The sequence below is a fragment of the Lithobates pipiens genome, unplaced genomic scaffold (genome assembly GCF_037356315.1).
Source record: "Lithobates pipiens isolate NorthernLeopardFrog02 unplaced genomic scaffold, aLitPip1_a1.2 Scaffold_23, whole genome shotgun sequence".
NCBI classification, from domain to species: domain Eukaryota; kingdom Metazoa; phylum Chordata; class Amphibia; order Anura; family Ranidae; genus Lithobates; species Lithobates pipiens.
Genome location: NW_027507785.1, coordinates 228036583 through 228048954, shown reverse-complemented (window position 1 = coordinate 228048954; position 12372 = coordinate 228036583). Strand labels below are relative to the sequence as shown.

The 12372-nt window shown below is 40.0% G+C and overlaps 1 protein-coding gene across 2 annotated transcripts in view; it reads right to left on the bottom strand.

Moving 5' to 3' along the window:
• The window catches only part of ABCA4 (ATP binding cassette subfamily A member 4), a 442076-nt gene that overhangs the window by 236095 nt on the left and 193609 nt on the right, over nucleotides 1–12372 (bottom strand). For both annotated transcript variants that reach the window (XM_077452886.1, XM_077452887.1), the window contains exons 14-15: nucleotides 5416–5621; nucleotides 3219–3395 (exon numbers count right to left, since the gene is read on the bottom strand). In XM_077452886.1, the coding sequence (XP_077309012.1) occupies nucleotides 3219–3395; nucleotides 5416–5621 (383 nt within the window). The remainder of the gene's footprint in view (nucleotides 1–3218; nucleotides 3396–5415; nucleotides 5622–12372) is intronic.

The following is a 12372-nucleotide window of genomic DNA, read 5'->3' as shown; positions in this document are numbered from 1 at the left end:
CCAGAGGGTACCCACGTGCACCCCAAACCTCACAAAGGAGGAGAGGGGGACTGTACTTACCGATCCATGGTGCAGATTACCCTCCAGACAGAACTCCTTGCCACTGAAGTGGGGAGATGTCAGCCAAGGGACTACTGTAACTCAGACCAGAGCCCATTCGTATACGACTCTATGAGACATTTAACTCGCAAGCCAGCCTCTGTCCATTGAGGCTATGTCGTAGCTGAGGTCTGCAAGCGGAACTTAATTCTGCATAAAACATTTAACAGTGTAATTTCATGAGATAATTTACAAGGGCGTGTTTTGGGGCAGGGCAGGGTAGGGTTGTATTTAAATTAGGGGTGCATGAGTTTAGTCAGGCCTAGGGCAGCATATAACCTAAATACACCACTGGTAATATGTGTTAAGGTGCCATTAAGTAGGAATTGCACCATAGCGCACCGATGCAGGTTTTTTTTTCAAATTGTGCAACACTAAAATGTACCCCATAAAGCCCTACTGTAATGTTCAAATGCCCCTGCCAGATTTATAGAATAAATACAAGCACAATAAATTATCAGAAAATGCTGAAATGATTTCAGTGTATACTAACATGACAAACTATCATACTGAAGTGGTAAAGCACCTTAAGCTTTCTTAAGAGCTGTTCCACAATCAGTGTCAGAACAAGGTCCTGTCAAGGCAAAGGTGCCAAAATGCGCAAAATAAAAATGTATATGTGACAAAAAATGACAACTTCAAGAAATGCGCCATGCCTCTTACTAAATACCTTGGACTGTCTGTTTTCCAAAAAAAGGGTCACTGGAGTGTAATGTACTGGCATTTTTGGGCTTCAAGAAATGAAATCAGGCCATCAGTACACCAGGATGGTATACATTTTTTTAGATATATATATATACCATAGTTTGTGGACTCCAACTTTCCTACAGACTAAATAATATACACTGAATTGGGTTATTTTCAGAAAAGAAATGTAGCTAGAAACATTTTGGCCTAAATTTATGAAGAAAGATGATTTAGTTGCACATTTTTATAACAGAAACGAAAAAAAAAGTGTTTTTTTTGTTTTGTTTTTAGCCTTTTTTCATTTATCAAAAAATAAAACCCCAGTGGTGATTAAATACCACCAAAAGAAAGCTGTATTTGTGTGAAAAAATGATAAAAATGTAATATGGGTACAGTGTTGCATTACACTGTCTGGTATTAAAGTGGTTAAATAATTAATAAAAATAAATATTAATTAATAAATTAATATTAATATATGATATTTTTAAGATTAATAAAAGTATATAGGGTAAGGCCTCTTGCATGTGGGAGTAACAAATGCCATTTTTTGCAAATCTGGATATAGATTCATTGTTGTCTATGGAACCATATACACAGCTGCGTAAAGATGAGTAATAGAGCAGTGAGTGCAGAGCCATAAAGCAAAAATAGACATTTTTATGTTTGAGTGCAGTGATTTATGCACATATGTTTGCTTACGCATCTTTACGCATGTTTTTGCATGTATATACGTGTATATTACAGTTCTGGCAATGAAGAAGAATTTTACGATTGTATTCGCTTACGCTTCTTTACACGCGTTTACAGAAGGTCTTTACAAAACATTATACTCTGTATCTTTTCGTCAACAAGTATAAACATCAACAAATTCTTATGTCCCTGCGCAACTGGCCTTAAACTTGTATTAATATATTTGACAAGGTTTACACTTCACGCAGAACAACAATTTATGAATAATGGCTACAACTGGAGCTTTCATTCCAGAACAGGACAGAACAGGACAGAGTTGTCACATTGGCAACTCAGCAGTGGAAAATTGTCTCTCCCAGTATAATCATGGGGCACCATTGTCTATATGACAGGTGTCTTTTGCACTCTGTTTATCACATAGATAAGTACAGGGATAGATGCCACACAGATAGTGGAGCCCCACCAACTATTCTGGGAGAGCCAATCTCCCAATGTAAACAATTAGCAGGGCTAATCTGTATTTTGACAGATTGGTATTGCAGAGTTTCCACCCTAGATGCACCCTCTCCACCAAGGTGCCCAAGGCAGATGCCTTTTCTGCCTATTAGTTCACCCAGTTCTGTCCACAGCATTCCAAAATATCTGCTTCCACCTACAATAATACGTTTTTTTAGTTTTGGATAGAGTGGGGTTAAAGTGGCAATTGGGCCACAGTCAACAATGGATATTTCCTTTTCTTCACACCTACGCTACTAAAAGAAAGTATTTTGTTAGCCCTGTCACTGTTGGCTTTGGATATTTATCCTCACTTCCTGCCTGGTACCATTGTCAGCAGAACAGAAGATGTTAAGTAAAATCTTTCTAATGGAGTCCTGGTGAGCGTTACAATCCAACAGGCATTTTGACCAACCCCCATCCTTTTCATCATTATACTGAATATGCTATCAAATTTGTTAAAGGACTCTGGGTAAAAGAAAAAAACACCCTTCCAGTGTGGGTTCTCCTACAATGCAAGGGTTACATGCTCATTTTTACCTGGGGTACCAAACAAATTACTTTTTTTTACCTCATAATTTGCTGCCCTGGCAGCCCACGCTCACCTCTTCTGACGCTCTAGCTTGTAGGCAAGCCATCGGTGTCCTTACTTATAATGTAGGACTAGGGGCCCCCCATTGTACTTGATGATGCCAGAGCTGTGACTGCTGGCTGAAACACCCCACAAAAGAGGTTTGGGGGGACCTGGTCCCTTGGAAAGAGAAGGCTATGGGAATAGCTGCATAGGTAAGTAAACATTCATTTTCAGGACCCTAGGCAAAAACAAGCATTTAACCCTTGCATTGTGGGAGAAGCCCCACTGCAAGGGTTGTTTTTTTACCGGTAAAAATAGTCCCTGGTTCTTAGCTGTTAGTCAGTAGGCATCCACAAATAGCAATCCTGTTTCACTGAATTTACATATTGTTTGAAGTGTGCTGACATGATGAGCAACAGGGAAAATACTACTATAGTGTGACATATGTTTAATTTTCTCAGAGTCATTTATTCTCCTCCTTCATCTTTATCAACATGTGAGAAAAAGAGATAATTGCTATGGCCTCAGAGACATGCTTTGTAGCAACTGTCTTGGGAAACTTGAAATGATCTTAAAACAAGGTCAGGGGGCAAACATCTAAAGTGGAGCATGTAGGTTCAAGTTTATCAACTCTAAATGATATGCTAAAGCAGAAGTTAGTGTTCAAACTTACACGTCATCCACAAAGCAAGGGTATGGCATTTGTTGCACATAAAGACCTGTTGGCAATTGGTTGTTTGTCTGGGACTTAATAATTCCATGGTCAATCATGTCCTGAAGGTAAGCAAAACCTCCCCATAGATAACGAAAGTCTTCTACTGGGTCAGCCCTTGGGCCTGGATCCCAATATCTATAAGAAAGATAAGTACATTTGTGATACAAAAATACCAAAAATAAAGAGCAGAAAAAAAATTGATTAGGAGCGTCTTATATAAAAACTGGGATGGCAGTACTCTTTAGTTCCCTTTGCCTCCATATGTGTCTGCAAGGCTTAAAATTTGGTCTTTTTTAGATATATATTTTAAACCCTTCTGTTTTGTTTTATAGATTACTAAATAATGTCCCATATGCCATAATGAAATGTCTGATGTAATTTGCCATTAACTGATGACACTAACCACAATAGTATATCTTTGTTCACCTAGTTCAATCACACTCTTTTTTTGTTCTTTAGTCAAAAACACTGACAAGATGGCAAAGCCACAGAAGCCACCCTAGGGGTAGTATTATTGTCTAAAGCTGGCCAAACTCACAGAGGTCAAAGCTGTTCAAGGTCACGGGAGCAACTAAGAGGATTTCAATCCTGTTTTTCTTTGATCACATTAACCTACATACTTTACCTGAGACCACCCAACTAAATAATCATGTGCCATAATCCTGTTACATAGAAACCATGCGTACTAAATTGGATTTAATTTACCTTTACAACGCTGCCTTGGCCTTGGTAGGGTACAAAATAAGAGCATCAGATCTCAAAAAATATACTGAAATGCTAACTAGTAAAATAGTTTTACTGGCAAGCAGACATAGATCAGCTAGAGGAAGATTTCTGATTGGCTGCTGCACTTAGCATATCATAAGTGCCATTTGCACTGTCCTATTAACCGCTTACCGACCAGCCACCATCATTATACTGCGGCAGGTCAGCACAATCCCGCAAGCCATTCTAGCTGTATAGGCTCCTTTAACAACTTGCCGACTGCTGTCAGCAGAATGGCATAAATGTCCAAAGTAACGTACCTGTACATTACTTTGAATTTCCCGCCGTGCACGCGTGCTTGCGGCGGCGCGTGTACCTGCCGTGAGCTACGTGACTGTGCCCGCGGGACCCGCGGATTCGATCACCGCTGGGATACCCACGATCGTGTCACAGAGCCGAAGAACGAGAGATGCCAATGTAAACAGCACAGTGACAGTACACTGATCGACTGCTCCCTATCATCGGGAGTCACTGCTAGCCCATCCCTCAGACAGTTAGAATCACTGCCCAGGACACACTTAACCCCTTCCCGCCCCCTAGTGGTTAACCCCTTCACTGTCGGTGACATTTTTACAGTAATCAATGCAATTTTATAGCATTGATCGCTGTATTAATGCCAATGGTCCCAAAAATGTGTCAAAATTGTCCGATGTATCTGCAATAATGTTGCAGTCACGATTAAATTCGCTGATTGCAGCCATTACTAGTAAAAAAAAAAAAAAAAAAAAAAGTTTAATAAAAATGCCATAAAACTATCCCTTATTTTGTAGACGCTATAACTTTTGCACAAACCAATCAATAAGCGCTTATTGCAATTTTTTTTTACCAAAAATATGTAGAAGAATATGAAAAAATATATTTTTTTATATATTTTTGGGGGATATTTATTATAGCAAAAAGTAAAAAAGAATGCGTTTTTTTCAAAATTGTCCCTCTTTTTTTGTTTATAGTGCAAAAAATAAAAACCGCAGAGGTGATCAAATACCACCAAAAGAGAGCTCTATTTGTGGGAAAAAAAGGACATAAATTTTGTTTGGGAGCCCCGTCACATGCCTGCGCAATTATCAGTTAAAGCGATGCAGTGCCGAATTGCAAAAAAGTGCTCTGGTCCAGAAGGGGGTAAATCCTTCCAGGGCTTAATTGGTTGAAGCGGTTTCATACCCACAGGAAAAAAAAATAAACCTGTAAGCAAAGGCATAATGAGCTAATATGTGGCAACAAAGCACATAGATACAAAAGTGGATCGGTTTTCTTCCTTTGTTTTTGGAATCCAAAATTAGATTCATTCAATTCCAGTGAACTTTGGTCAATTCTAAAAGCACTTGTTTGAACTATAATCTACTCTTTATTGGTCAACTGTAAAGACATTTATAAAGCATATAACATCTACCTATCTTTAATCTTGTTAGTCTTCTCCACAACATCAATATCCATGCGAATTTTGTACTTTATATGAGGTGGAATTTGATTGGTCCATGGGTACATGTCCATGAACACAAGACCAGCCCAAAATTTATTTTCCTCCAGAAGGTAAAGTGCATGGTGTGTCAAATGAGATTCATCATCATGACCTTCAAATTTATCCAAACTTAGGCACTGCAAACACAAAACAGTATTATCACAGTAATATCACAAACATTTATTTATGCAAAAAATGGTTACATTTGCTTCAATATAATGTTACCTGTCCTCAAGTCCCACCAACATGGAATGTTTTGTAGGTAACCTCACACAGACACCTATAGACACTATCTCAAGCATTGTTTACATCTAGGCTAGAAAAATCTAGTGTGGGGCTTGAATTACACCTAAATTGGATGTACCCATATTTTTTGAGGAATGTCCCATTGTACATACCTTGTAAATATCCACTTCCACTCTGGCAGATTAGGTCCAATATTCACACAGTGCCACCAGTACAGCTTTTTGACCTTGGGTTTTGTCTAAACATTATGACTTGGACGTGGACGTGACGTGGAAATGTGGAATGGGGCTTAAGGATGTTTTTAGCTTCACATATCTCTGCATAAAATCTGTTTAAAGCATTACCAAAGCCAAGCTTTTTTTTCTCGCTTTGGACAAAGTAGAGAATGGTTAAGTGAGGGAAATATCCTCTTAAACAGTTGTCCCGGACAAGTTCCCTCATTGGAAGGTTTCTCTACTGTTTTTGGTGACAACTCAAAAGTTTTGATTTTTCCTTTGCTCTCAGTTCTAGTGACACTGGACACAGTCCAAACAGAGAGAATTAATCTCTGCAGTGGTAACACAGACAACAATAAAAAGTTGACTAGGGTTCTAGCCCTTCCCTGCACTATTGAAAACTCAATTTCTATATGCAGCCAAGGGGAGGATCATAAATCAAACTAAAAATGGTATAGAGGCACTAAATGACAATCTTGTCCAACAATTAATAGAGGAAAAAAAAAGACAGGGCAGTTCCAATACAACATTTTTGGATTTCTTAAAGCGGGAGTCCGCCGTTTTTTTTTTTTAAAGCTAGCAGCTACAAATACTGCAGCTGCTGACTTTTAAAATAATGACACTTACCCGCCCAGCGCGCACGCGATGTCGGCACCCGAAGCCGATCTCTCGATCGTCTCTCGGGTGCTGCTGCCGCCATCTTGTGTATGGGAATCAGGAAGTGGCGCCTTGCTGCTTCATTTCCTGGTTCCCTATTGCGCATGCGCGAGTCTCGCTGCGCAATAAGGATGGTTCCCACTGTCTCTGGGATCCGTGTGTTTCCCAGCAGGCAGCGGGGGACCTTCGGAAAGGGGTGTCAATTCTGTAGAAAGGGGCATAGCTTCTGCAGAAGCTACGCCGGAAGTGGGTGCAGATACCTGTACTGTACAGGTACCTGCACCCCCCTCCCCCCTGAAAGGTGCCAATTGTGGCGCCGGAGGGGGGGAGGGTTCCAATGAGCGAAAGCTCCACTTTAGGGTGGACCTCCGCTTTAAACATTGTTTTTTTTAGGTGAGCCACATATTTCATCATCCTGTGAGACTTGCACTTTTCACAGCTGGGTTTAAATTTTGCCTAGATGTAAGCATTACCTACAGTGCCTTGCGAAAGTATTCGGCCCCCTTGAACTTTTCAACCTTTTGCCACATTTCAGGCTTCAAACATAAAGATATAAAATTTTAATTTTTTGTGAAGAATCTCCAACAAGTGGGACACAATTGTGAAGTGGAACGAAATCTATTGGATATTTTAAACTTTTTTAGCAAATAAAAAACTGAAAAGTGGTGCGTGCAAAATTATTCGGCCCCTTTACTTTCAGTGCAGCAAACTCACTCCAGAAGTTCAGCGAGGATCTCTGAATGATCCAATGTTGTCCTAAATGACTGATGGTGATAAATAGAATCCACCTGTGTGTAATCAAGTCTCTGTATAAATGCACCTGCTCTGTGATAGTCTCAGGGTTCTGTTGAAAGCGCAGAGAGCATCATGAAGACCAAGGAACACACCAAGCAGGTCCGTAATACTGTTGTGGAGAAGTTTAAAGCCAGATTTGGATACAAATAGATTTCCCAAGCTTTAAACATCCCAAGGAGCACTGTGCAAGCGATAATTTTGAAATGGAAGGAGTATCAGACCACTGCAAATCTACCAAGACCTGGCTGTCCCTCTAAACTTTCAGCTCAGACAAGGAGAAGACTGATCAGAGATGCAGCCAAGAGGCCCATGATCACTCTGGATGAACTGCAGAGAACTACAGCTGAGGTGGGAGAGTCTGTCCATAGGACAACAATCAGTCGTACACTGCACAAATCTGGCCTTTATGGAAGAGTGGCAAGAAGAAAGCCATTTCTCAAAGATATCCATAAAAAGTCTTGTCTAAAGTTTGCCACAAGCCACCTGGGAGACACACCAAACATGTGGAAGAAGGTGCTCTGGTCAGATGAAACCAAAATCAAACTTTTTGCCCACAATGCAAAACGATATGTTTGGCGTAAAAGCAACACAGCTCATCACCCTCAACACACCATCCCCACTGTCAAACATGGTGGTGGCAGCATCATGGTTTGGGCCTGCTTTTCTTCAGCAGGGACAGGGAAGATGGTTAAAATTGAGGGGAAGATGGATGCAGCCAAATACAGGACCATTCTGGATGAAAACCTGTTGGAGTCTGCAAAAGACCTGAAACTGGGAAGGAGATTTATCTTCCAACAAGACAATGATCCCAAACATACAGCAAAATCTACAAAGGAATGGTTCACAAATAAACGTATCCAGGTGTTAGAATGGCCAAGTCAAAGTCCAGACCTGAATCCAATCGAGAATCTGTGGAAAGAGCTGAAAACTGCTGTTCACAAACGCTCTCCATCCAACCTCACTGAGCTCGAGCTGTTTTGCAAGGAAGAATGGGAAAGAATTTCAGTCTCTCGATGTGCAAAACTGATAGAGACATACCCCAAGCAACTTGCAGCTGTAATCGCAGCAAAAGGTGGCTCTACAAAGTATTAACGCAAGGGGGCCGAATAATTTTGCACGCCCCACTTTTCATTTTTTTATTAGTTAAAAAAAGTTTCAAAAATCCAATAGATTTCGTTCCACTTCACAATTGTGCCCCACTTGTTGGTGATTCTTCACAAAAAATAAAAATTTTATATCTTTATGTTTGAAGCCTGAAATGTGGCAAAAGGTTGAAAATTTCAACGGGCCGAATACTTTCGCAAGGCACTGTATACAACTGGACAGGGGCAGCTTAGCCATTACGCAGGAGAGCTAAAGAGGTGCAGTTTCCCAGTGGTTATTGGTCATACATTTTTTCCCATCATTAGTAGAAATACAGTTATTACATATAACCTTAATTACACAATGTTTTCAAATACTTGAGCCAGACATTTGATTTTATAATAAAACAAACTGGAATTGTATTTGTGAATGAGATTCTTTGACACATAACTCAATAGCAGGAAATTTGAAATAATCCTGTGCTTCACATTCAGTAATTCCAATAAGTTAAATTGCATGATCCTCTCTGCTGATACTCACTGTTGGTAAAAATCGACCAATTACCTTACATCAAAGTATATGGGCACAGGTCGTTAGTCTTTTGGCAGACATTGTTTAATATATAAAGGCTTCTTTGTCAAAGAACTCTGTTTGCTAAAATGACCTTTTACAGTTTTATAATGTTAGGAATATTTCAAAGATGATGTTCCAAAAGAGATGAAACAGAATATTTTAAATTCTATTACGATAATTTGGGTGCATTTTGTATCCTGTTAACTAATAACAATATAATGAGAAATTAGTCTGATATATCCAGGTGAATTTATACCCTCTGAGTAGATAAAGAATGTCTTAATCAAATGTATCTTAATGTACTCACACAAGGTCATTGCTCAATGTGGTTGGATAGGAAAATGGTTAGGGGTCATGCATTGCATGACTTTTCTAAATATGTTTTGAGCTTTATTTTCCTGAAAACGGTGCAGGGACTTTTCTCCTACTAGATCAGTGGTCAGATAATTTCTGCAGGTATATGCCAGCTGTTTAACACCTATGGCTTCTTTAATTGACCATATACCATGATCACAGACTTTACCATATCTAAAGTTACCTTCATATCTTAGAGAATTTTTTTCCAATCTGATCACTTACAGTCAGATCAGGGAGGAACTGTATCTTGGTAAGTCTTCCCAGATGCCTCATAGCCAAGTTTTATCATGGATAGGAGAGGTCAACCAGGATAGAGTTACGTAGGGTACAAAGTAGCTGCCTGTACCAAAGCAAAAAGGAGTGTGCATAGAAAGAAAGGGATTTACATAAAACACAGACCAGAATAAGGAACTCGATACAGGCAGGTTAACATGTCTGGCAGCTATATAAGTAGCTACCAAGGAATATGTAGATAGTATAAGTATCTTGCAAAGACAGCTTTATGAATTTCATAAACCATGATTGCCTATAAACATTCACAGTAGCAACCATAAATGATTGCATGTTTTTAGGGATCAATGTTATGCAACCTAGTTTGCGTTTGATTAACTAGAATTTTGTACTAGTAAAGGAAGGAATGCTGCAGGTGCTGCTTAACATGGAAGAAAAAAATTGCAGAAAAGCTATGGTGTTTTACTCAGTCACTCATCCAAAACATTCACACCAAAAAAATTGAAAACCCTTATAACCCTTATTCTAAATAGATTGTCCACACTTTTTACAAACTTAGCTGTTAAAATATTCTTTTTAATGGACTTATAAATATAATGGAGAGCTATCAGGTAAATGAGTTCTCTTTACTTAAAGCTGGGTGCTCCATTTGGATAGATTTGTGCAACCATGTCAACATGAAAGCTGCAATTTAGCAAGATGAATGAAGACGTTCTGGGTCACTTCATTATTTTACAGCTGCCAGCGTCATTTAAATCAGTCACATTTTTGTATAGATGTGCAGAGAGTCAAAAGACAACCAAAGTGGTGCATTAAACCCTACTACACTAAGATGAATGTAATAATGGGCTGTACCCATAGAAGATTAGAGAATGCTGCACAGCGTCTCAGAAGTGCTGGCATGGATTTTCTTGGCTCTGTGTGTAGGGTATGATACATTTGTTTACAGGCAATCGTTGTACTTTGTCTTGGCAGTAAACTCATTTCCCCATATTTTTCAATTATCTGCCTCCCTATGCTGCTATTTCATGGTGCCATTAAGAAATGGAAACAATGCGACATCCCTGCTGATAGAGAAAGAGCTAGATGGGAATGACAAGGGAGGACACGCAAGCCAAGGAATTAATTGTTTACCCTTTGATTAGACGGAGCATGCCTGACTGAGTTTAACTTAACTTCCTGCTCTTATTTTAAGAGCAATTACTAGCTATTTATTTGTATGTAAAAGGAGAAAGCAAGAGAGAAAAATAACCTAGGTTTCATAAGCAAAACAGGACCACTTATTGGTTCATGCAACAACAGGGAAATACTGTATATGAAATAAGAAGTGAAATCAGGGAAGATACCCAAGAATGTCAGCTGATATTGCAAATGTCTATCGCGTTTAATATCATATGTGGCCCTCTCACTTCTTTTGTGACCCTAAATGAATAAAGATTAAAACCGACTAGGGCCCCCATTGTTTTCCAGCTGATAATGGCTAGACTTTTTTACATAAATTTGCAGCGTGGTAGTTGGAAATGTTTTAAGGTCCCTTTCTTTGAAATAAAACATTGTATAATTGCACAATTGTTACTAATCCTATAATGTTAAATACTGATGTGCAGTCATCTTTGGTCTTGATTTAAGATTGTGTAGACCTCAACAGACATATTTTTGCCCCTTGCAACTTAATTTCACTCCGTTCAGCCAAATGTTTGACATGGCTGATTTATTTATATGCTCATCACAGAGTGGAATTAGAAATTGTGGCCTGGGAGGCAAATCCAATTAATTAACCCCTTCACAGTAGGGACAGTAACGTCTGAACTAAACAAAAGTACATCATATGATGGTCAAGGGGAAAGGTAGGTGTTTTCTTAGAGAATATAGTATATAAACAGACTTTTTTACTGTATATGTGCTATAAAAAAAAAGGTGGGGATTATAAGGGATAAACTGTAAACAATTAAGTAACTTATGAACAGAGCAAGATGACTACTGCTCTGTAAAAATTTAATTGACTCACTTAAAAAAATGCCATGCCATCAGTGGCGGCCCATCCATTAAAAGGGGAGGCCCCTCCCCTCTCCACTGAACACACAGAGAAAGCTGGGAACTAGCTGCCACTGAAGGGGACAGAGACAGACATGACATGACGGAGGGCTGTGCTGCCGGGAACACATGCGAGGAGGACTCTGCACTGCTAATTGGGACACATGTGAGGAGAACTCTGCTCCTGATGGGGACACATGTGAGGAGGACTCTGCTGCTGATGGGGACGCAGCTGTAAGGAGGACTCCACTGATAGGGACACAGATGTAAGGAGGGATTCCACTGATGGGGACACAGATGTAAGGAGGGACTCTTCTGATGGGGACACAGTTATAAACAGGGACTCCACTGATGGGGACACAGATGTAAGGAGGGACTCTGCTGATGGGGACACAGATGTAAGGAAAGACTCCGCTGATGGGGACACAGATGTAAGGAAAGACTCCGCTGATAGGGATACAGATTTAAGGAGGGACTCCGCTGACAGGGACACAGATGTAAGGAGGACTCCGCTGCTGGGGACACAGATGTAAGGAGGGCTCCGCTGCTGGGGACACAGATGTGAGGAGGGCTCTGCTGCTGGGGGCACCTTATTTAAGGAGGGATTCCACTGGGGACACTGATGTAAGGAGTAACTCTGCTGGGGGAACCTGATGTAAGGTGGAACTCTGCTGGGGGAACCTGATGTAAGGTGGGA